The 25,238-nt window shown below is 43.4% G+C and overlaps 1 protein-coding gene across 3 annotated transcripts in view; it reads right to left on the bottom strand.

Annotated features, from left to right (window-relative positions):
• Nucleotides 1–25,238, bottom strand: part of UST (uronyl 2-sulfotransferase) — a 318,211-nt gene that overhangs the window by 123,165 nt on the left and 169,808 nt on the right. For all 3 annotated transcript variants that reach the window (XM_030316555.2, XM_030316556.1, XM_030316559.1), the window contains exons 3-4: nucleotides 20,482–20,637; nucleotides 7,941–8,020 (exon numbers count right to left, since the gene is read on the bottom strand). In XM_030316555.2, the coding sequence (XP_030172415.1) occupies nucleotides 7,941–8,020; nucleotides 20,482–20,637 (236 nt within the window). The remainder of the gene's footprint in view (nucleotides 1–7,940; nucleotides 8,021–20,481; nucleotides 20,638–25,238) is intronic.

Raw genomic sequence — 25,238 nt, 5'->3', positions numbered from 1 at the left:
CCACGCTTCCCAGGGAAACAAGTTTCCCCCCTCAACCCATCCTCTCTTGAGATCAGTTTCTCTTCCTCCTGCAATGTTTGGTCCTAATCAGAATTCCTGGTCACCCTTAGAAGGTCTCCCAGTCTCCTGAAAGTAGGGCTGCTGATCTGTGCCAGAAACAGAAGGCTTTGCACGCCCACCCAATCTCAGGCCACACAACACTCTGCCTTACGTTTTCAACCCTGAAGAGAAGACTTCCAGAGCCTCCCGGTGAAGTCCCTCCTATTGGCCAACCTGACAGCTGAGGTCTTTGGTATACCAGCCAAAATTCCCAGTCTTCTTGTATCCAGACTTCCTTTTGTTGATCCCCTCGACATAAAGAATTAGCTTCTCTTTTTGTTTGTGGCCGGTGTTTTTGTTTGTTTGTTTTCGTTGGTTTGTTTGTTTTTACAACTTTTAGCCTTTTCGGCTTCAATTTTAAATCCTGTAAATTCTTTTGTGCGTGTTTCTTCTTGAAAATTCCTTTGGCAGTTGTCTTCAGACTTATTTCCTTTTATTTTTTAATCTGTACTACTAATTTGGCCTTTATGAAGCTCTAAAAAATTGTGCTGACCACAACTGAGGAAAGGTTCTGCATTGTGCAAACATCCTAGAGCAGAGGAGGCGGGCCATATTTTGTTTTTCACTTAACAACCCACGCTCTTGTCCCTTGGTCACCACAACAGCTACTGCATATGTGAAGCTCTCTTTTAAGTCATCCTAAAATAGCAGGCATTTCCACTCTTTGACTTCTGTTCATACACCGTATTTATCAACTCTTCAATCACCCCCTGTGGGTCTCCTTCCGACCCTCTGCAAATTTACCATATTCTTTTCATTTTTGTGTTTTGATGAGAAGATGAAGACCCAAGGCAGAATGTAATTCTCGAGAAATGATAACTGCATGGCTCTCACTTTTTTCCCATGAATTCCTAAATATCTCATTCTGAGGATGTTCTTTCGTATCTGCCCCCCACTGCTGCCTTAATCAGTCAACCCGCGGCATTAGCCACCTCCCCAATAGCTACGCAAAGCAAAGCAGGTGGGAAAGAATTTTAGGCATACTTTCATCAACTTGCTGGTGATATTCTGCCTAGAATATTACTGCACATAGTAAACAGCAAGACTTATGACCCCAGTTGTTCTGGGGAATTAAGATTGTGTTGTCCTCCCATTATGGTAGAGTTTGCTAGGGCTGGGAACATTTTTTTGAAAGTATGTCTTCTTTTTTTTGTGTTTGTTTAAATTATGGTAAAATATACATAACGGAAACATTTTACGTATACAGCCATCCCCAGAACTTTCTCCTCATCCCAAACCCGAGCTCTGTGTGACCTTCCCCTTGGCCCCTGGCAATTTCCATTCTACTGAAAGTGTATCTTCTTCTCACCTCTGGCCTAAAAGTAGGGGTTATCCCTTGTGCTGTTACCTAACATTCAAAGATGGTAAGTACCCTGTGGCTAGAAGCCCGGCTTTGATCCCTGGGGAAGAGGCACTTTGAAGTGACAGAAAGGCCATCATGGAAAAGGCTGTGATTGTTTGGGGGGCAGGCTGAGGAGCTGCCCACAGGAGGAGGGAGGGAGGGATGCTTATTTGCTGGTCCTTCGTTGGAATGGGGCCAAAGGGCCACCGAGTATCCTCCCAAACCCGAGACGGGGGCACTTTGGTCCCCGCCGCCAGGGAGAGGATGTCACTTCACGAAACACAAGCAGGGAAGACTGAGCCTCCTCGGCTCTGTGGCGTGTCCTGAGGGAAGAGAGGGGGATGCTGAGTGGGGACAAATGTGGGTGAAGGGAGGGCCGGCTGGGACACTGGAGTGAGGGCTCCTGCTTGGAGCCAAGGGGACTCCACAAGAGGGAAGGTTGTTCATAGCAGGCAGTGAGGCGGGCTCAGGGAAAAGTCCAGAGGACATCCGCTCAGGGGAAGGGGAAAGTGAGAAGAGAGCGCCATTTTCCCAAGATTAGTCCAGCAGTGTTTCAACAGGATGAAATCAAGCTTCAGGAGGGAAAGACAGCGTTCAGCAGCTGCTGATCTCAACTGTTCCTGGAAGCTCTCTTCAAAGGTGGAGCTTTCTGTCACCGTTACAAAAGATTTGCAGGGCACGGCCTGAAAGTGGGTGGTTTTGCCAATGAGAGCGAAAACAAAGTCAACATTCAGAAATAAGCTGTGGAAACCAGAGGGAATTATGGAATTATTAAGACTGGATTTGTTTTGTTAAATAGTGCCATCAGAGGGCAGCCTTTGTTCACGCCAGTAATTAAGGCTTCTTTAAGGGAAGAGAGAAAGTGTCCAAAACGCTGCTCCTCGAACATCACACCCTGCCTGCTTCTTGAGTGATTGATTTATTTTTAAATATTTTGCTTTTGTGAGTGAGTGTTGGCGTGGGAGCCAGCATCTGCGATAAATAAGGAAACAGAAGAAGTGAAGGAGGGCGAGGGAGTCATGAACGAGAAATGAAGAATCCCGTGAAAAAAGGGCTCTGAGACGGGGTAGTTGGAAATGGTTTAGCGTACCGATCCAGCCTGTAATTCGCTTGGACTATTCTGACAGCACCTTGCTCTGACACGTAACTTCCTCATGTCTTCCCTGCAAGACACAAGTTGGGAGTTGAGTGGCGGTGGGGGGGGGGGCACAGGTTGGAAAGTTACTGCCCCCTCAGACCCCCCAAAACACTTGCAAACAAACAGTGGGGGCAAGGGGAAGATGAATTGAATTGTCTGTCACGGTCTTTCAGCGTGTGGATCTAAGCCGCACCTGAGGAGATGCCGTTCATGCGGAAAGGCTGACATTTGTCAAAAATTATCATTCTCTCGGTTAGTTCAACAACCGGGAATGGACACATTAGATGGCAGTACACAAATAGTACACAATAGTAAAAGTCCTCCTAAATCATCACAACAAAGAAGGGCATATTTTAGGCCAAGATCATTTTTGACTCAATTCTCCAGGTAGTTCAGTTGGAAAACATGCGCCCGGACCAAATGTTTAAGCGGTTCAAAAACCGTATGAGGGAGCGGTCTAGTGGAAACCCTCACAGATCCCAACTGGCCTGAAATTTCTGCTGAGTTTGGAGTGTTTATCTCCTCTGGTGGGAAGCCTTCCCCGAAGCAACGATGGAAACATCAGTTTGGTCTGATAACCACTGCTTTCTATGGTTGAATTAATAAGACTGGGTATCGTGAAATGGTCCTTTCAGGTCTAAAAATAGGGAACAGAAGGAACAGAGCAAGATGCCTAGATGATGAATAAATGAAGCAGCTCGGCTATCTAATCACCAAGAGCTCACAGGAGAGGATCTATATTTCAAGATAAGGATGCCATAGTTAATGGGGAAAAAAAGAAATAAAGGCAATTCATTCTGGGATAATGCCGTACGCTTCAGAAGTTCAGAACATTGGCGTGCACGAGGTGTGGGGAGAGAGGTGACTTCCATTCTTATGTTCTGCTCACCAGGAAGTGTCTTGCTGCGTGTTAAGAATGTCAGGAAGACTAGAAACGAAATATCAACAAAGAATATTAAGCTGCACTATCAATTTTTCTCTTAATGACCTCATTATCTTGAAACAAGCCAACCATATGGCTGTCAGCAACGATCGTGGTAGGTTTCTTAAGAGTAGCTCAATTATCTCTTTGCCTTACAATTCAAAATATGGAAGTCATTTTTTAGAAGCACGGGAAAGCCCTCTTAACAAGTTCCCACTTAGTTGTTTTTCTGTTAATTGTATACTGGGGGGCTTGCTCTGTATGCCCGTACATATGGAGGTCTCGTACCTGGGCACCCCTCTTCCCCCCCCCCCCCCCCCGCTCCCTGCCGCCTTGTGCGTGTGGGGTGGCAGGAGAGGACATGATCGCTTCCACAGATAGCATGGGCTTTTTAAAAGGAGCAGAGCTGCTCAGGCCAGTCTCTCTTTTTTCCTGCTTAGAGCTCTTGACTGCCAGCCATTTTTGCTGTGCTCACCCCTGGGGCTCCCATCTACGGATTCCTCTTGGTCCCTCTCTTTGTCCGGTTTTAGCTCATGCTGGTCCCTGTGCCGCCAGTGCCCTTCCCCTTTGTCTAACGCTGACCTGTCCCTCATATCCCAGAGGCAAGGGCTCCTGTTCTGGAAGGCCCTCCCACTCTTCCTCCCTCAGAGAGGGAGGGTCCCGCCTCCCCTGTGGGAGAGACTGCCACTCTCTCTCCTAAAGCCCATCACACTTTGCTGCCAATCCTTCCTCGACGGAAGAAGAACAGACACTTGCCCTAAAGCAGCGAAAGCGTTTCTAGTTCATTGTGGAAGCCCCGGTCCTCCAGCAGTGAACAGGACATAGAGGGTGCCCGGCAAAACACGTGTTTGGCTGAACAAAATGGAATGGAAGGTGGAGAAGTCAGCACGAGCCGGGCCCTCTCCTCAAGGTATCTCGGGAGACACTGCGAGGCTGCTCGGGAACTCAGACGTCGGCTCGGAAAGAGGCTTCGACAGCAATGCCTCTTGAGTGCCAATTGGCAACACTGTACAGGTGTCTTTCAGCAGCAGCAAAACGATGTGCTCGCTTCGGCAGCACATATGCTAAAACCAGAGGCGGCAGAACGCTCTCACAAACCACTTCGACGAGAAACTACAAAGGTAGTTTGTAGCTGCCCTAGGGCCGAGCGGTTGCCGGAGGCATAGGAACGCATCATTTCTAATACACAAATAGACACACAACCTGGATGGAAAAAAAAATCACAAGTTATGCAGGGATTCCAGATGAGAATTAATAGGAAAGTACGAGGCAAAAAAGATTATTGGCATATATCACAGGAAAGATTACTTAGAACAATCTCCTCCGTAAGGAAAACAGGAGTACGTGTTTCAGTCTTGCTCAAGTATAAATTGCTACACTTTGTTAAGAATGATCTATTTTGGGGGCACCTGAGTGGCTCAGTCAATTAGGTGGTCCGCCTCTTGGTTTTAGCTCAGGTCATGATCGTGCAGTTTGTGAGTTCAAGCCCTGCACCGGTGTGGAGACTGCTTGGGATTCTCTCTCTCTCTCTCTCTCTCTCTCTCTCTCTCTGCCCCTCCCCACTTGCGCTCTCTCTCTCAAAATTAATTTTAAAAAACTTAAAAAATATGTTAAAAAAAGAATGATCTGGGGCGCCTGGGTGGCTTGGTTGGTTGAGCGTCCGACTTCGGCTCAGGTCAGGATCTCGTGGTCCGTGAGTTCGAGCCCCGCATCGGGCTCTGTGCTGACGGCTCAGAGCCCGGAGCCTGTTTCAGATTCTGTGTCTCCCTCTCTCTCTGCCCCTCCCCCGTTCATGCTCTGTCTCTCTCTGTCTCAAAAATAAATAAACGTTAAAAAAAAATTAAAAAAAAAAAAGAATGATCTATTTTGGTACACGTTTTTTTTAAGCGTGCATAAGTAAGTCAGTATATATCTGGATTTATCTTATTTAAAATAAAATTATTTCCCCGTAAAAATATAAACTCCACTTTGCACGTATGTAACATCCTCCCCTCAAAAAAGTTGAAGGGCTTTCCTTCATTCCTGTGTTTGGAGCATCCCTACAAGGCCAGGAGTGGGCAGAAACTGTTCCTATTTCATAGATGGGAAAACAGAGACCTCCCATCCCCACCCAGAGGTGAAACTGCTAGCCCAGAGTCATGGTCATTGGGAAGGTCTGACAGCCAGAGGTCCTGGCCGCCAGGCCAACACTCGTTTCTGGCGACGTGCTGTCTTCTCAAAGGTGTTTATCAATTTTTTCTTTCATGAATAAATTAATCAAGATTAAACTCTTGGACATGTATGTATGTATGTTGTGTTTATTGTTTTTTAAATGTTTATTTCTGAGAGAAAGCAGGAGTGGGGGAGGGGAAGAGAGAGGGGGAACAGAGGATCTTAGCGGGCTCTGCGCTGACAGCAGAGAGCCTGCTGTGGGACTCAAACTCACAAACTGTGAGATCATGACCTGGGCCAAAGTCAGATGCTCAACCAACTGAGCCACCCAGGTGCCCGTTGGACATGTATTTAATAGTAGAGGCCATGATAAGACATGGTTACCATGCTGTGCTTAGTTCTGCTGACCCGATTAAGGTACTGGCTTTGGCTTATCATTAGAACTTTACACTGGCCTGAGTCAATTATTAAAATCTGTTGCATTGCAATTTGTTTTGGTTGTAAAAACCTGACCCCTGGAGGAAGAAGAGTTAATCAGAGGTTAGAGGACATCAGGGGTGACAGGGAAGGAAGCTCACCAGAAAAGCAAGGGGCGGGGGTGGGCGTGCTCTGCTCTTTGCAAGTCGTAAAATGCAATGCCTGATAGCTAACACGACCTCGTTGTCTAGTTATGTCCCGTTATGTGTTCTCGGCCGCTGGAAGTGAGAGGCAGGGCGCATACCCCGGACAATCCAGTACCAGGCCACTCTACAAATGTGGTGGGAAACACGCTCAGGCTACTGGGTCGCGGAGGCTGATAGGCAGTGACCTATATGCCTATTCACCATCCAAGGGAACTCTGGGTAGCAGGGAGGCGGGGAAATCGCAGGGAGAGCTTACTTTTAAATATAAGGCAGCGCCTGCTCTTTGCCGCTAGGTAACTTGCTACATAACTTGCTCTGCTGAATCTCACTTGATTTGCACAGGGCCTGGTGCACAGCAGGGCCTGGTGCAACAGCCCTTTGAAGGCTAAAACCTCCCACCCCCTGGACAGGTAGGCATCCCATGGCAGGGAAGCTGAGCCAGGCAGCTCAGGTGTGAACTCGGAAGCAGCCAACACTCAGGCAGAGCCCTGTCTTTCCCTGAGCGCCAGCCTCCCTGGGTGCCTGGCCCTCAGCGGGGCGTTAGGCCAGCATCAGCCAGCAAGGCCTCTTGGTGCAGACCTGCGAGGTCCTATATCCCCGCGGGAGCTTTAGCAGTAAGGGAAGTGCCTGTGAGAGGATAAGGGAGGCCCAGGGGTCCCCGGGCTGTGGAGCAGATCTGCCCCCAGACCCCGTGCTCTGTCAGCGGAAACCAACTGTGAGCACAGACGCAGGCCAGCCCATGGAGAGGAGGAATCTGAGAGCCACCAGTTTACAGTAAAGCGCAGTGACAGGGGACCTGGGCTAAAGGCGGAAGAGAATGCCCAGACCTTGGGAGTTAGCAACTGAACAGATCAAGAGTCTCACAACATAAATTTGAAGATCTGCATTATTATCTGCAGCTGAAGAAAAAACCAGATTTCTAAAATACCCCCACCAGCATCAAACATGCAAGATTTAGAATAATCAAATGCAATATGAAAAAGGTACGGAGAGGCCAGTACTAGCACTTGGATCCGATAAAATACACATTACTCCTCAACTAAGTTATGCCCAGAGTCCCGTGTGGGTTCACATGGTACAAAAACGTGCAATGCAATATTTGTCGAAACACCTATCCCTTGCCTCTGAGTTTATTTGTTTTAGCACCTAGCCGAGTTTTTTCTTTAAAACACAACTATGGGGAGTGCCTGGATGGCTCAGTCAGTGAAGCGTCCGACTTCGGCTCAGGTCATGATCTCACGGTTCGTGAGTTGGAGCCCCGCGTCGGACAGTCTCCTGTCAGTGCAGAGCCTGCTTCAGATCCTCAGTCTCCCTCTCTCTCTCTCTCTCTCTCTGCCCCTCCCTTGCGCTCTCTCTCTTTCTCTCAAAAATATATAAACATCGTAAGAAATCACAACTGTCACGTCAAATGGCTGTGCATTCAAATCATTTCAAGTTTTCAAAAGATTTAAGATTAGTGTTCTAGAAAGAACTGAAGCTTCTGTCCAAATATTTCAAATTTGGATCCCTCCACCGCCAAAATAAATGGATTAAAAAAAAAAAAGTCCTTTCAAGGGCAATTACGCTACTTTGAAAACGAAGGTGGATTTTAAAATAATTGTTCGTTAGAAGGAGTTTAAGTGCTAAAAAGAAATGAAAGAACCATTAAGCTGGAAAATATCTTACCTTGAGAAGTTGAGGAAATGAACATGTCGAGTGAATAAATAGGGCTGTTCGGCAGTACTTATATTTTTAATCAGTTCCATCTATTAAAAAAAGTACAAAATTAGCATATATAGGATCTAATTTACCAAACTATATTAAGCTAAAGGTTATCTTCCCTACTCCTTTATCCTCGCTCATTACCACTTGGACCAGGGCCAAACAGCTGTGTTTTGTGCAACAGTTGTGAACTTTACATTAGGCTTCTTGCTGAAATCGATAGTCTTGCATTTAATTTAGTTGATCGCTACCATGAAAACAATGTGACAGGTTAAGTCACTTTAACTTGAGAATTCAGTGTGGCTGTACTGAAATGCAAGTAAAAAAATGTCTCTATGCCCCTTCTTTGGGAGTCAAGACAAGGCAAGAGGTTAAACATCATTTTACATTTCTATAATTACATTCTTGAGATTTGAAGCCAGGTCTGCAGAATTTAAAAGCGAGAACAAAACGAGGCAATACCTTATGATGTTCCTTTTTGATTTCAAAAATGTACAAAGCAGGTATTTTATAGGGAACACACAAAACACCCAAAACTTCTCGGTTTTCTGGTGGGTGGTCATCTAAAGTATTTATTTGCAGTTATCAGCAAGGCGAAGAGGAGTTTATATTTGTATAAACTAACGTTTACGGTCTTCTGGAACATGTCATGATACGGAAAATGTTTAGTAAAATCTGTTAGAAATTCCAAGCATTCTTCTGACTCCCTGACTTCCTGAATTCCACTTTCCTTAGATTTTCGAATTGGCCCCATCAATACTGACACACAGTGGAATTTTTTTTAAAGCACATTGAAAATTGCCACTTTGGATGTACATTACCTCTTCGGAAACAGTCCACGTAGAACACTGGAAACAAAGGCGGTCGTTCATGTGTTAGCCACAGTAGCAATAACCACAATAAAATCAGAGTCCAGAACTCCAGGTTTGGGTCGAGCCGGACAGAAAACCTGAATCTGCCTGGTTCCCTCATGTCCGTCACAGGGCTCACGTCATAAATAAATGCTCAACAAATATTTGTTGAATGAATTAACTCCCCCTAGTACCTACATTTTAGATTGTTACAGCAGGATCTCAGTGTCTCAAGCCTTTAATTAGATATTCAGGCTCACAACGACTGTTTGAAGAAATGAAATTGAATTTTAAAGGTAAATGACTGGCACTTCCTAACCTCCTACACGGTTCATCAGTGGCAGGCCTGGGTAAATAATGATCTGCCTGTCCCCAAGCTTGAGTATAAAAGGAAACTGAACCCTGCTTCTTTATCTGTTGTTTATTCTGTGCACCACTCCCTCCCTCCAAGCACCCCCTGCATGTCCCAGCACCTGTTTTTGGCAACAGAACTTCCTGCCGGGTCACCTAAATTTTCATTTTTGATGGATCTAACAAATAGACTTACAGATTTGGAAGCACAACCAAAGACTTCCATTTGCTTAGAAACATAACTCTACGTTAAACGTGCTTAACGCGAAGACCACTTAATGCTTTCATCTCTAGATTATTTTGATTCAAGTATTTCTCTGCACACATGAAAGTAATACGAGAGAGCCCCTCGTATCGTACAGGAAGACTGGAAGACAGGTCAGAAAGGCAACTGTTTCTTTCACCTATTCAGTATCATAATATATCCTGTAAACACATGCCAATGTGTTCAATTTAATGGAAGAGCTGTAGTGGTTCGATTTGGAGAACAGTGTCGTAATAGTTCTAAAGCTGTCTATTTCACAAGGAGAAACGGATTCGCGGTGACAGCGCATCACTCTTTCTAGACGTACCCTTAAACGTAGGCGAGAAGTACTAATGCTCATGTTTAGTGCATTGGTACACCGAAGTCGGAGCGTATATCCAGCTCTCACACGCTCCATTGCTGCACACAACAGCGAAACCACGTACGAAGCCCCGCAAGCATGGGTGTAAGGCATTATGGTCAAGGTGTCCTTTGCTTTGTCTTCACGAATGCTAAGACTTTCCCTAGGTCTAACGGCAGGCAGTGGTCTCCCGTGCCCCTGCTGCCCTTCCCCGGAGTTTCGTCCTGGACCTCCACGGTTGCCAGCGGCCTGCCTTTTCTCTGGCCCGCGTCTTATCTGCACGGGTGGCATCACGAGTGATAATGGCACTACCTAAAATCGTCTCAGAAACCACCTGTCCTTTTCCTTGGCTCATGCGAGGCCACTGCTGGCCTTTATTCTGATTCCATTGCCTACATTCATTTATCATTCATTCACTCAGCATTTATGGAGTACTTACTAGGCTTTAGAGACCCTGGAGATCAAAACATAATTGAGGTGAGTGAGAAGACACAGAAAGACAAGACAGTGGAGTGTGTCCTAATGGTGTCCCCAAATCCACGATGACCCAGACCACACTCTCGGTCCTCGTCCATCTTTACTCCTTATCCAGCTTACGCCATCTCTGCAGAGTGTGGTCCTGGCTGATGGTACTCTCCATTTATCCATACCTGGCTAATGGTATGGTATCCATACCATTTCACATTTGATCTGGCTCTTTCCTGACACTCGTATTTAGTCACTTGCTGAGTTACATTGATTTTACCTTTACTATGACCCTCAAATGGCATTTAAGGTGTCCTGTGGCCAGCCAAACAAGACCTCTCCTTGTTCCTTCCTTATACTGTGTCCAAGCTTGACCGTATCCAAGCGCAGGCTCAAGCTTCCTCTTCTGGAATGTTCTTCCTCTTTTCTCTGCAGGTCCAAACCCTAACCACCTTTTACATCCTGCTAAAATGCCTACCTCTTTCAAAGTAGCCTTCCCGGATCTCCTTTTATTCAGCATCCATTGATTTCCAACTCTGTGTCAGGCAATGTACTGCTTGGGGTTGTTGCTATAGAGATAAAAGATCGGGTTCTTGCTCTCAGGAAGCTCAGAGTCTTGCCGGCAAGCTGGACTGGTAGGGAGGTACCATTATGTGATAACCACCATGGGGTAGAATGCACAGAGGTGAGTGGCCTATCCCTGCCTGTAGGCGGAGAGTTAGTGTTTCCTCAAGGAGGCACTCCTGAGTGGTTGGCAAGGACTCACAGGAGTCAGCAAGTGAAGAAAGGGACCCGTGGCACTGCAGACAGAGGAAACAGTAGACGCAAAGGACAAAACCCGAAATGACCTGGATATTAAAACTGCCAGGAGTTCTGTGTGCTAGGCATCGGCTGTGGGATCTGCGGGGCAGTAGAAACAACTAGAGAGGAAGGCAGAAGCGGGTAATTGAGGGCCCTGCAGGCCAAGTGAGGGATTCTGATCTTTACGCTATGGGCAATCCACAGTCAGAAAGGGCTTTCTTTCCAGATCTGAGATCCGGGCGGAGAATGTAAAGAAAGGAAGGGTTAGAGACAGTTTAGCTAGGAAGACGGGGCAATAATCCCCAAGAGGAAATGACGCTGGCATGAACTAAAATAGTGCTTCCTGGTGTGGCCCCCAGACCAGCAACATCGGCAGCAACTGGGGTCGCAACTTGTTAGAGATGCAAATTCTCAGGCCCCACCCCAACCAACCAAATCAGAAGAAACTCTAGGGGGTGGGGCCCATCAGTCTGTGTGGGGTACTTCTTGTTCGTTTCTTTATTTTGAGAAAGAGAGAGAAAGCACACGCACAAGCATGGGAGGGGCAGAGAGAATCCCAAGCAGGTTCTACACGGGAAGCACAGAGCCTGACACCAGGCTCGAAGCCACAAACCGTGAGATCATGACCTGAGCCGAAACCAAGAGTTGAACACTTCACTGACTGAGGCACTCAGGGACCCCATCAATCTGTGTTTTAACAAGTCCTCCAGTAGATTCAAAGGTACTGAGGGTTGAGGACCACAGAAGGAAGTCACTGAAAGTGAAGACAGATGGGGAGGTTTAGGGACATTAAGAAGGATCTTCCTCAGGCCTGTGGCCAGGTGGCAGCAGAAGGGAAGGAGAGGGAGTGGTCAAGAGAGCTTCCCAGAGCCCTGGCCAGATTCGGACACAGGCTGGTGCCCATTCGTGGGGATGGGAACGCACGGCAGGAACACGTCTGGCTGCAGAAGTCAGGGCAAACGGGTTTGGGTTTGAACACCTTTGGCTAGAAATGCTGTTGCCTCTTTGATCTCCCACAGAGCTTTGAGGATTTTCCAGGACATACATTTTTTTTACGTTACATCATAGTTGAGTTTGTGTGCTGTCTTTGAGCCAGACTGTAAGCTCCTTGAGGGTCGAGGCTGGGCTCTAACTGCTCCCCCAGAAAGCCTAGCACAGAACACATACCCCATCACTGTTTATGGCATGAAGATACCCCTTCCAGAAGAACTTCTTTGGAGTCAAGAAACGTATAGCTCACTGAAGACAGAATTATCTCTCAGGCAATGGAAGCTAGCCTTTCTGGGACAGACCTATACACTCATCACCCTGGTGTTACACCATCTAAGACACAGCAACGCTAAACTATCATTTCCTGGGTGGTTTCTGGGCTCTGCAGTGTCCAGAAGCTCTTTCTTCACGTGCTGCCATTCATCCTCAAACAACTCTGCAAGTTAAGTAGTATTATCTACACTTGACAGGTTAAGACACTCAGGCACAGAAGGTCTGTGAAAATTGTTTAAGATCTCACTGCTAGAAAAAGGTGGCATCAGGATTCAAACACAAGTCGGTCTGACACAAAAAATCCTGCTCTTTATCACTAAGCTGCAATCTCCTGCCATTCCCAGTGTGCTTTCTGATCTATACATGACCTCTTAAAAGGGAGGAAGGGGGTGCCTGGGTGGCTCAGTCAGCTAAATGTCTGACTTCGGCTCAGGTCATGATCTCATCGCTAGTGCGTTCGAGCCCCGTTATCGGGCTCCCTGCTGTCAGCATGGAGCCCACTTCGGTTCCTGTCTCCCTCTCTCTCTGCCCCTCCCCAGCTCGCACTTGCTCTCTGCCTCAAAAATAAATAAAAAACATCAAAAAAAATTTTTTTTTACAAAGGGAGGAAGAGGTCGCTTAGCAAAATAACTCCAGGGACTAAAGAGGGTTTATGGGGATGTCCTTTTTCTATCCGTCCTGTGATGTGTTGAAAAACTGAAAGAAAGTTACAACAGGTGGAAAAGCATTAAAAATAATTAAATACGAAAGCATTAAAATATCAGAGAAGATATGTTTTTTAACGTTCCTGGTGGGAAAACAGTACATTTTCAGAAGAACAGGAATGAATTTAAAATACTGGGGGGAAAAAAAGCTATGGAATGGAATGTACCTAAAGGAAGAAGTTGAATCACAGCGCATCTGAGAATGAAAAAGAACTGAGGTTAAAAAAAAAAAAAAGGCAAGAATCAAACAGAATTTATAATGCAGACGATCTGCGAGGAAGTAATTTTAAACTTTGTTTTCAATCTAACTGGCTGGGATGGTACAGCAGAAAACCTTTACCTGTGGTTCTACAAGCAGAGCTAATGAGTGAAAGACTCTGCTCCCGACTTCTTTAGAAAATACTTGTCAGCAGTAATTGACAAGAGTGTTGACCCGAGTCAGGTCTGAATCCTTGTGTCACTTGTGAGTATCTAGATGCCCTATAATTTGGAAAACATCTTCATGAAAGAAAAGACATGTTTTTCACACATCAAAGCTAAATAGGGAGCAGCTCAGGGGAGAAATCCGTGGCCCTTTAACCTCAAAGCGTGGGGGGATGGCTACAGGCTCCCGTTATCTTCCCCTCTTCCTCCTGCGTGGGGAAGAAGCCTGTCTAGCTCCAGCCAGGATGGTCTACCCATCTTCAGCTCATGGCAACAAATGCCTGCAATGAAGAATAGGTCCACCAGGGGGGGCAATGACATGAACAAGGCAAAGAGGCTGGGTCTGAAGAGCAGAGTCAATCTCGCCACTGCAAATGGAAGGGGAGGAGAAAACATTTGAATTTTTCAGGCCTTGTTGCTTCTACCTCCTTTTTACCTTTTCTTTCTACTGAGTTTCCATTTAGCGGACTCGGCTTTTGTCTGTAGGAATCCAAGATAAGGCCTTGTTTGCAGAGTTCATCCTTCCTGTGGCCTGGAGACAGATTGATTCTCTGCTAATCTCGTTGGTTTGATTCCGAGGTCCGGTTGGAGAAGCTCCGATGCCTGTGGACACTGTCACAGCTACTATAAAGTCAGGAAACTTTGAGGGTCGTTCTACGGAGACTTTTCCAGCAGGTTTCAAGCAAGGGATAAATGTGCAGGCTTCTGGGGAGGCACCACTCGATAATACTTCAGAGGAAACATGATGTCTTCGGAGGTTTGAGAGACCCTCAGGTGAAAAAGGAACTTTCCTTGCTTAGTGGAGTGCTCACTTTAATAAAAAGACAAGTTTCTAATAATTAGAGCCTTTCATGCAATGATTTTTCACTAGAATTGTGCATGAAGACTTCTTTGGGAATTTTTTTCCCCTCAAAGATACAAATACCTGTTTGTAGTCGGGCCAGGAAACATGTGTCGTGAAAAAGCTCCCCAGAAGATTTCGATGCCTGTCATGGTTAAGAACTGTTTATTTAATGGCTCCCCATTGCCCCCTGAATAAACTTCCAACTCCTTAGCCTAGGATTCAAAGTTCTCCAGGATCTGACCCTGGTTCACTTTCGAGTCTTATTCTCCCCCATTCTTCTCGACCACTTGCTCCTTCCTATAAAATGGGGCAATAATACTTTCCTGAGAATGTTAATTAAAGGATTAGAAATAACGTACACAAACATCTGGTGCTTAACGTGCAGTGTTATTAGTAAGTCCTTAATGAGTATTCACCAAAACGAATGAAGAAACAATAGCGAGACCGACTCCATACAGGAGTGAGCGAACCTTTGTTAAAACAGAGAGGCCAGGGGCACCTGGGTGGCTCGGTTGGTTAAGCGTCCGACTTGGGCTCAGGTCCTGCCTGATCTCATGGGTTTGTGAGTTCCAACCCCAATGTCAGAAGTCAGCACAGAGCCTGCTTTGGGTCCTCTCGGCCCCTCCCCTGCTTTCTCTCTCTCTTTCAACAATAAACATTAAACAAACACACACACAAAAAACCCAGAGAGACCAGATGCCCCTGCCCTAGGGAAACCCAGGAGGAGCCCTCATGGCCTCTAGACCATTTCCAAAGCCACCATGGTTTCTTTAGGTGGGTTTTCCATTTTGGAGTTACACTTCTACACAGACACAGTCAGGATTTGAACTTGCACTGGTGAGAGAAAGGCAAAGGGAGGTTTAAAACATGGTGAAGAAATTCTGTTTTTGACCAAGAGACTAAAGCAATCTAGTGCACATGGGCACAAGGTCTCTGTCTCTTCAATCCTTTGAATACTTTTCAAGGTTTTGATCATTTGAATAGCTGTTGAATAGCGTCAAAGCAGATGTGAAGTTTATAGTGAAATAGTAGCCCTTCCTGGCACGATTGACAGAAGTGAATAGGTTAGTCCAGCATTTTCCAAGCTGTGAGTTGGAGTTCTGTGGGATGCATGTGACAGCCACAAGCATTCATGAAGGCTCCCCTGGTCAATTAAGGCTAGGAAACTCTAGGGGAAAGCCAGATAAATAGAGTGTCAATTTTGCCTTTAACTGGAGGAATTCTCAGTCTTTAAAATGTGAACAATTGTTATAAATCTCCTAGAGGGGGACCTGGGAGCAGCATTTCCTAAATTTATTTAACCATGATATTTTCTTCAAAAAAATTTTTTTTCAGTGTCTTAGGGGACAATGCTACATGATAGTTTTGACAGGAGTCTTAACCCTGTGTGACATTTATTTCATTAAAAAAAAAAAAAGTTTTCTGGACTCTACCCCACAATCTCCAGGAGAAGGGCCATTGCAACTATATGTTTCAAAAGGCTCTGCTGGAGATTCTGCTGTGCGGCCAGAGTGGAAAACCACTGTGTTAGGAGAATGGCTTTGGATTCAGGAAGACGTAGGTTCAAGTCCAAACAGCACAGACATTCTATTATGTTACATTTGGAAAGTGACTTAATCTGGTTGTCTTAATTTTCCCATCCATAAAATAAAGAATTATACTCACTCAGTCATATCATTTTTGGTCCAAAAGAATTAAATGAAATAATGAAGGAAAATAATTAGCATATAGTAAGTGCTGTTTCCAATTTGCAATTCTCAGTAGCTCCAACATAAATAAAACTGTGAAATTATTTTCTTTGTCCATTCCTTAGGCTCCCACGCCAACAATTTTTGCCCCTCTTCAACAAGAATGAAATAATTCTGGGGGCGCCTGGGTGGCGCAGTCGGTTGAGCGTCCGACTTCAACCAGGTCACGATCTCGCGGTCCGTGAGTTCGAGCCCGGCATCAGGCTCTGGGCTGATGGCTCGGAGCCTGGAGCCTGTTTCCGATTCTGTGTCTCCCTCTCTCTCTGCCCCTCCCCCGTTCATGCTCCGTCTCTCTCTGTCCCAAAAATAAATAAACGTTGAAAAAAAATTAAAAAAAAAAAAAGAATGAAATAATTCTGAATCCTTATATCCTGTTCCTGGGGTGTCCCTTTGCTGTACTCAGACTGATGTTCTGAGAGAGTGTCAGACCATTAACGAAGATGGTTGTGAGTCTGTCGGCGATCACTCTCCTGTCTTCCGCAAAATAGTTCCCTTTCAAAATCTGCATGTTCCAAGAGTTTATCTACACCAGCCCAAGAACCCAGAATCTGGTTTCAGAGTATAAATGCAATGATGTCACCATGAGCTTGTGTCATATGCCCCGAAAAGGCCCAGCATCTGGCCAGTAGCATCTGCCTATGCTCTTCTGTTGAGGTGGTTTTAAAAATATAAACTTCAATGGTATTTCTATTTCCATAAGGGCAGATATAACGGGCTTTTAATTGGCATTGTAACAGTTGGTGTCTTCATGCTCCCTTTCCTTTTTAATAATCCCTTCAACATCTTATTCCATTAAATAGACTTTGTTAAACTTAGTACTACGTGTGTGTGTGTGTGTGTGTGTGTGTGTGTGTGTGTGTGTATAATGACAGCTATCTTCTGGGGAGAAATGTATACACAGATTTGACTCTGGCCCAGACAAGTGCCTTTGTGTATGAATGGACTGGTATAGATAATTCCAGTCTTATAGTGGACACGATTCCAAAGTTCATTTGTAAGTCAGTAGTTGGGAACTTGGAACACATTTTCTCATAAAAGAACTGTTCTACATGGTGGAGAGAGGCCTGGCCAGCCCACAAGAGTCTGTTTAACTCCTACCGCACCTGAAGTGGAATTGTTATGAACTATGGAGAACAATGTTTCCATGGGAACACATTTTCGGAGCTCGCCTGCTGAAGGTTGGGAACCACTGACGGTAAAATTTTCACTCACCTACTAAATCACTTCTTCCTTTTTCCTTTAATAAATTACCAAGCAGAGGAGCTATTCTGACCACAAATTGTTGCTTCAATATATTAGGTTAAAATAATGTTTCTTTTCCTCCTCTTGTTTTGTGCACTTTGCAACTTTAGCCAAAGGGGTGCATATAAGGAGGAAAACAGTTCCTTCAAACACTCTTGGACTTCCTCACACTCGGGTTCTTGTCACTTCTCGGTTCCCTCTGCATGTCACAGCCAGTCAGCTAGTGGCAGAGAGACAGCTGTCACTCTTACATTTGCTTTCACATCGAAATCGTTTGTTTTTTTTTCAACCTTATCAGTCCCTTAAGTTTTTAGGACGTGCCTTATAACTTAACAGGAATCTGGAATAACTAAGTAATGAAATATATTCTAGGTCACACTGACCACAGGAATCAGAAATGTTTCAACTACACCATACACAGATTCTGCTAGAAGTTGTATAAATATATCACAGAATCACAGGGCTGGAAAGAACCTTAAAAGATTGTCTAGTCTGTTCCCTGGCTTCCAGACAAGCCAATCATTCCAAACAGATGAGAGCTAACCTCTCTTTTAGAGGAAGAGGATGACTTTGCCTTTAACCCTTTCTAGATGTAACAACGTACATAGCATTAGTAAATTACTGTTGTCTTTATGTCTAAAATGCTTCCCATGACAGTTACAACTGTATTTCACTTTCTCATGTTTGCTTCTCGTAGGAAACAAAGTAGGTTTATCTGTGCAAAGCCCCAGTATATTTATATCTATTATCCTTTCTCTTCTAGGGCCTTCCTGAACATCCCAGTGTCTGACACTTCAGTTCCCTTTGTCCTGTTCTTTCTGGGTTATTTGTACCCTTTTAGCAGTGGGAACTAAAGTTAAGCTACAGAGTTTGATGAGGCATCTGAGAACTGAGCGGTTTCCCCTTTCCACGCATAGGAATATTTTAAAGTAATCCATACGCAGACCCAAAGACCTAGGACTCCAAGGAAAGACAAATTTAATAATTGTAATAAAACTGCAATAACATAGGCTATTTATTTATAGTCACTCTCTTTCAGGCAGTGAAAAGGGCATAACTAGCCTGATAATAACAGCTTTTTGATCAGGCAAGGAAATTAAAGAGAACCTACCCCTACTAAGGTTATTCATAAAATGTGATATCTTTAAATGTCACCAAGTGTAATTTTTCTATTGCAAGCCTACCGCACAACCTATAAGGGCCGATTTCAAAATATTTTTTGCTAATTGGGAATGACTATTCAAACTCGATACTCAAGAGAGCCTTTCATGGAAGTTTTCAAAGGCATGGGCTTTTTGATCTCTACACTGGAAGACACTGAACATACTAGCTTTACAGCAAGGACTACTGGCTATGTTGCTGTCTTAAAAGAGTCGTACTAGCCCCCGAGATAAAAAAGAATGACAGGCTATCATAAATGAATAATGAGATCCCTTCTGTTTGTGAGGTTTTGAATGCCTCAAAGGTGAGGATTATGCCAGAAAAAAAGTAGCCATGGGTAAAAGTGTTCATAATTATGGTTTCAATCTGGTAGTAAACCGTGTGCCATGTTTATTCCCCAAATATTCCCATACTCACTGGGTGGCGTGATGGGTAATATTCGTGCGTCCACTTGAGGGGTACCCATATGGCAAGGGGTACCCATATTAAATAATATTTCTAGGTGTGCCTGCGAGGCCGTTTCCAGGTGAGATTAGCATCTGAATCCGTGGACTTAGTGAAATAGATCGCCAAGCGATACAGTAGATCACCCTCCCCAGCGTGGGTGAGTGCCATCCAATCCCTTGAAGTCCTGAACAGCAAAATATGTAGAGGAAGAAGGAGTTCTCCCTGTTTTTCCTGCCTCACTGGTTAAGCTTGGATGTCACGTCTTATCTTCTCCTGCCCTTGTACTGGGAGTACATCAATGACTCTCCTGGTTCTCAAGCCTTCACATTTGGAGTAAGACTGAATTAGACCAATGGCTTCCCTGGGTTTCCAGCTTGCAGATGGCAGATTGTGGGACTTCTTGGGCTCTGTTATTGGATTAGCCAATTCCTCATAATAAACTATCTATCTATCTATCTATCTATCTATCTATCTATCTATCTAGATAGCTCCATCCTTCTGGTTCTGTTGTCTGAGGAAGCCTGACCTATGCTGGTGGCTACTCATACATCCTAACTATCTAAGGGGACAGAAGCAACTTCGTGAGACCAGGCAAACACATCTGACCCTGTAAAATGATTGTGCCAGCACTGCGCCTAACTTCTGTACGTGAGCAAAGCACCTCAGTGGAGACTGTGGACCCTGCTTTTCTATAAACTTACGGAGTAAAATCTGTCTTCATAGCTTCCTGGCAGACTACAGCACCCCTAATCTACTGCCAGCATGACCACTCACATCATTGGGCTACGTTATGACAGAATTCTTGGGGCGCCTGGGCAGCTCAGTCAGTTAAGCATCTGACTTTAGTTTGGCTCAGGTCATGATCTCAAGGTTCGTGAGTTGGAGCCCCACATCAGATGAGTTGGAGCCCCACTTCGGGTGAACACAAACCCTGCTTCGGGTGAATCCCGCTTCCTTCTCTCCCTCTTTCTTCCTCTCTGCCACCTGTGGGATTCTCTCTCCCTGCCCCTAGCTCACGCCCTCTCTCTCTCAACAAACAAATAAACAAACCAGACAGAACTCTTCCTGGGAAATGGGGTAATTCTTTGGCTTCCACTGAATATGCCAAATGCTGCTTTGGGAACTCAAGACCCCCTGAGCTCACCCATAGCAAGAAGTTCCTGCCCCCATCAACCAATCAGATTCCTGGCCCAAAGAGAGCTTGCTCTGTAGTATAACCCTAAGTGTGAAACAATGGAAAAGAAGAAATAATGAAAATAGTTTTCCTACTTCTGTTGTCAGGATGTCGGCATTATTTATAGCTCAGTGGTGTAACCATTTGAGAATTACGCATGGCTAATTTTAGCTAAATAGACAATGATGAGTGTATACTGTCCTTCACCCATCTTAATAAAAGTATCCCTTCAGGGAAACTTCTGTCTAAAGACTGCCTTCAGACTTTACCTTACATTTCCTTCCACACTCGGCCAAAAATACAGTATGACATTGCAACTCTGTTATTCATTTGTTAGGTGTTTGAAGGATGTCTTGTAAGGCACCCACTCATTACACAAATGAATTGACACAAAGCACAGTTTAACCATGGGCAGCGACAACTTACTTGTTCATTTTTAGTAAGCCTGGTTTTGTTGTGAATGTCTGACGTGACCAAATTGAATCCGTGCTTCTCTGACAAGATTCTCAGAAGCAAGACCACAGTACGACTCCCACACTTGCCTACCCTGTTGTACACGACCTGGCTCGGGAAAGGTAGCACCTGGGAAAGAACGAGAGAGCAAATATGAGACCTCGGGTGAAAATACTTGGGATTCTTCCCTCAGTTTCAGGACAACAAATGTCTGATCAATCTAAGCGAGAAGGGTCCATGTCAAGTCAAAGAGAGAACAGGAGCACTGGACTCATGGTTGTCCTCATAGGACTCGGGACAAATGGCGGACTCATTACCTTCTGCACCGACACTTACAACTGGTAAGCTTTTACGCCAATCCTAAGCCTGATTATGAAGCTTCTTTTGTTTCTTCTTAGGAAAAAAATATATAAATATGTGCTGTGATGACAGTATCTTTTGCAAGTTATATTATGCTTTATTAGAACTTCATTTGTAGAGTGCTCAAGGAAAAATATTGAGATAGCAATAGAAAAATCGAGATATCAATAAAAACTCACCCTTCCACAGTGGACCATTTAGTGGTTTTAATGTACCACACAGTTGAGCAACCATCACCACTATCTAATTCCAGAACATTTTCATCATCCCTGAAAGAAACTCCCTACCCATTAACAGTCACTTTTCATTTCCCTCACTACCTTGGTCCCGTGAAACCATTTATCTACTTTCTGACTCCATGATTGTGCCTATAGTATTCTGGACATCTCTTATAAATAGAATCATAAAATATGTGACCTTTTGTGTCTGGCTTAAGTTAGCATAATGTGCTCAAGATTCATCTATACTGTAGTATGAATCTGTACTTTATATGGCTGAATAATATTACATTGTATGGATATACCATATCAGGTTTATACATTCATCAGTTGATGGACATTTGGATTGTTTCCACCTTTTGGTTACCATGAATAAATGCTGCAATGAACATGTGTGTATAAGCTGTTGTGTCAACATATGTTTTCGATTCACCTTGCGTATATCCTAGGAGTGGAATTGCTGGATCATATGGCAATTCTGTTTAATTTTTTGAAGAACTTCCAAACTGTTTTCAATGCAGCTGCACCATTTTATATTTCCACCAGCAATGCATGAGAGTTCCAATTTCTCCACATCCTTGCCAACACTTGTTTTTGCCTGTTTTTTTTTATAGCCATCCTAATGGATGTGAAGTAGTATCTCATTGTTTTGATTTGCATTTCCCTGATGATTAATGATGTTGACCATATTTCATGTGCTTATTGGAAATTTGTATATTTTTTTTGGAGAAATATCTGTTTAAATCATTTGCCCATTTTAAAACTGGGCTATTTGTCTTTTCATTATTGAGTTTCAAATGTTCTATGTATATTCTGGATTTGCAAATATATGATCTGCAAATATTTTCTCCCATTCTATGGGTTTCCTTTTCATTTTCTTGACCGTGTCTTTGAAGTACAAAAGTTTTTAATTTTGATGAAGTTCAATGTATCTAATTTTTCTTTAGTGACTTGTGCTTTGGGTGTCATATCTAAGAAATCATTGCCTAACCCAAGAATGTTTTCTCCTAAGAATTTTATATTTTTAGTGGCCTAAAACATTTAGGTCTTTAATTCATGTTGAGTTTATTTTGTGTGTGATGTGAGCTAGTGATCTAACTTCATTCTTTTGCATGTGAATATCCATTTGTCCCAGCATCATTTATTGAAGAGGATTCTTTCTCCATTTAATTGTTTGGCATCCTGTTGAAAATCCACTAACCATAAATGTGTGAGTTTATTTCTGAGCTCTCAATTCTACCCCATTGATCTATGTGTTTATTCTTATGCCCATACCGCAGAGTCTCGATTACTATTGCTTTGTTGTAAGGTTTGAAATTGAAAAGGGGGAGTCCCTCTAACTTTGTTTTTTTTTTTTTCAAGATAGTTTAGGCTATTCTGGGTCCCTTGCATCTCATATGAATTTTAGGACCAGTTTGTCAATTTCTGCAAAAAAAGGCAGTTGAAATTTTGATAGGGATTGTGTTGAAACTGTAGATCATTCTGGGGACTACTACCACCTTAATAATTGTTTTCCAGTCCATGAACATGGGATATCTTTCCGCTTATTTAGTTCTCATTTCATTTGTTTCACTGATGTTTTTGTAGCTTCCAATGTACAAGCCTAATACTCCTTTTATTCTTTTTGATGCTATTATGAATGGAATTATTCTCTTAATTTCATTTTTGGATTGACTGTTCACTGATAGAAAAACAGTTTATTTTTGTACATCAATCTTGTGTTATGCAATCTTGTTGCATGCATTTATTAGCTCTAATAGCTTTTATGGGTGGATTCTTTAGGAATTTCTATATACAAGATCATGTCATCTGCAAACAGAGATAGTTTCCCAATACAGATGCCTTTTCTTTCTTTTTCTTTTTTTTTAAAGTTTATTTATTTTGAGAGAGAGAGAGAGCATGTGCACAAGCAGGGGAGGGGCAGTGAGAGGGAGGGAGAGAGAGAGAACCCCAAGCAGGCTCCGCACTGTCAGTGCAGAGGCCACCATGGGGCTTGATCTCATGAACCATGAGGTCAGGACCTGAGCCGAAATCAAGAGTTGGATGCTTAACTGACTGAGTCACCTAGGTGCCCCTCTTTTGTTTTTCTAATTGCCCAGTTTAAATGATTCTTAGAGACTAAGAAGCCATTTTGAAAAGCATCTGATTAAATATTTATATCCCCAATAAAAATATTTCCATTTTGAATGCTCAGCATTGAGTAACAACTGACAAATGTTAACCAAGAGTCCTTCATTCAGCATGTACCCATAACAGAAGGCCACAAGCTAAAGAATATAGTATAATATAAATATACGTATACCCCAAATGTGCCTACTGTATGTAATATGAATTTTGCCTCTGTAATTATAGGCTTACTTATTTTTATGAAATATTTTATATTTATATTTACATTTATATAGAGCAGCATTTCATAAATTTGGAGCTTAAAGGCTAATTGTCATTGGAGTAAAACATTGTATCTATCACTCACTTAGCAACCCATCATGTACCATTTTGATATAATTCTTCCAGAATGTTTTTTTTTTAATGAGCAACACCTTGTTTCTTTAGAACCAGTCAGTATCTTCTATTGTGTGTCCTCATATTGCCTAGAACATGCCATGTATATAAATATAGGGCTTCAACAAACATTGATTGATTAGATCCTCTGAGGGCTTAATATGCTATTTAACAACGATTAACACAATGATTCTGCTAAAATGTGAGACCAGGAGAATCTTCAAACACAGCTGATCTTTCTACCCAAATGCTAATATAAAAGGCATCAGGGTAAAAGGATACTCATTCTAATAGGTCATTGTACTTATGGTTTTATCAGTGAGTACCCCCAAATTAGCGCTTTCTGACAACAACTGTGGAAGCTCAGATATTCAGATAAATCAGATATGTTCTTCCTCATGAGGTTATGATCCAGGGAGGCTGAAATATAACAGGATGTCAATAGCGTTTGCAAGCTGGACTTTCCATAATCACCAGGCTGGGGTTTAGACTGCAGTTGTGACAGAGCTGCTGATATAAAGGCAAGTTTTAATTTCTTTGAAAAAATAAACTGCTTAAGAATTGCGATCAGTGTGTCTTTCCTTGTCCTCTAGCACAGTATAGAACAGCAACGGAGAGCGCTCGTTCCGTCTGAATTGCTGACCAAGATGAGTTACCGCATACGCAAGCACTTTATTCCAAGAGTACAGGTGTATCTCAGAAGATTTAAATGAAGAACCGAGAGGCACAAACCTTTGGCGAAAACACTTAATTTCTCCTGAATTTTGTGGGTAATTACACCGTGGCAGGCTTCCCATCTATTTCCTTTTGCTAATAACTAAAGATATTATTATAAACCTTCTAGTTGTTTGTTGACTTTTGAAAAACTTTGCATTCCAACTCCTTCATTAGTCTTGTGGGAGGCTCTCACATAACAGTTATAAATATTTGTTATTTAAGAACACTTCTGACAAGAAAAAAATTCTTTATGGATGGTGACGGATTTAACTACACTTATTGTGGTGATCATTTTGCAATGTATACAAATATCAAATCATCATGTCATACACCTGAAACATAATGTTACATGTCAAACAGAACTTGGTTAAAAAAAAAAAAGAACACTTCCATAAAAACAAAAATTCCCTACATTGTTCCTGCAGCTGTATCTACAATAATATTTGAAAAGAAAAGAGAGCTGAACATCCCCACTGTGACTCTATTATACCATTTCTGTAAACACCAATATACAGCTACAGGGTATAAAAACTGAGCTAGAAAATGTGTTTTTAGATGAAGCTTCTGGAATCAGTCCGGTGATTGTTAAAGACACAACATACATCATCACCAACATAAACCTTTCTCAAAGTTAGGATGGGGCTTTTAAATCATTTTCTAAAAGAACCTATGTAATGCTCTGGAAATTGGCAAGTTTAGCAGGCTAAATCAATGTGCTGATGTTGGATAAGGCGTTAAAATTCGGAACGGCAACAAGTAGATTCATCCCCGCTTGGGTAGAGCTATAGATCCGCTCCTGAAGGTCTGTTTTAAAAATCATTGTCATTTTTTTTTTATTTGAAGTCTTCATTCTGGAAAAGTAGGGGGGAAGGAACTGATTTTTATGAAAGGCTGACCCTGACCCTGTGCTAGGCTTTGTGCCAGGTAAAGGCT

This window comes from Lynx canadensis, chromosome B2 (genome assembly GCF_007474595.2).
Source record: "Lynx canadensis isolate LIC74 chromosome B2, mLynCan4.pri.v2, whole genome shotgun sequence".
NCBI classification, from domain to species: domain Eukaryota; kingdom Metazoa; phylum Chordata; class Mammalia; order Carnivora; family Felidae; genus Lynx; species Lynx canadensis.
The sequence above is the reverse complement of the archived record's forward strand: the minus strand, read 5'-3'. Positions and strand labels throughout refer to the sequence as shown.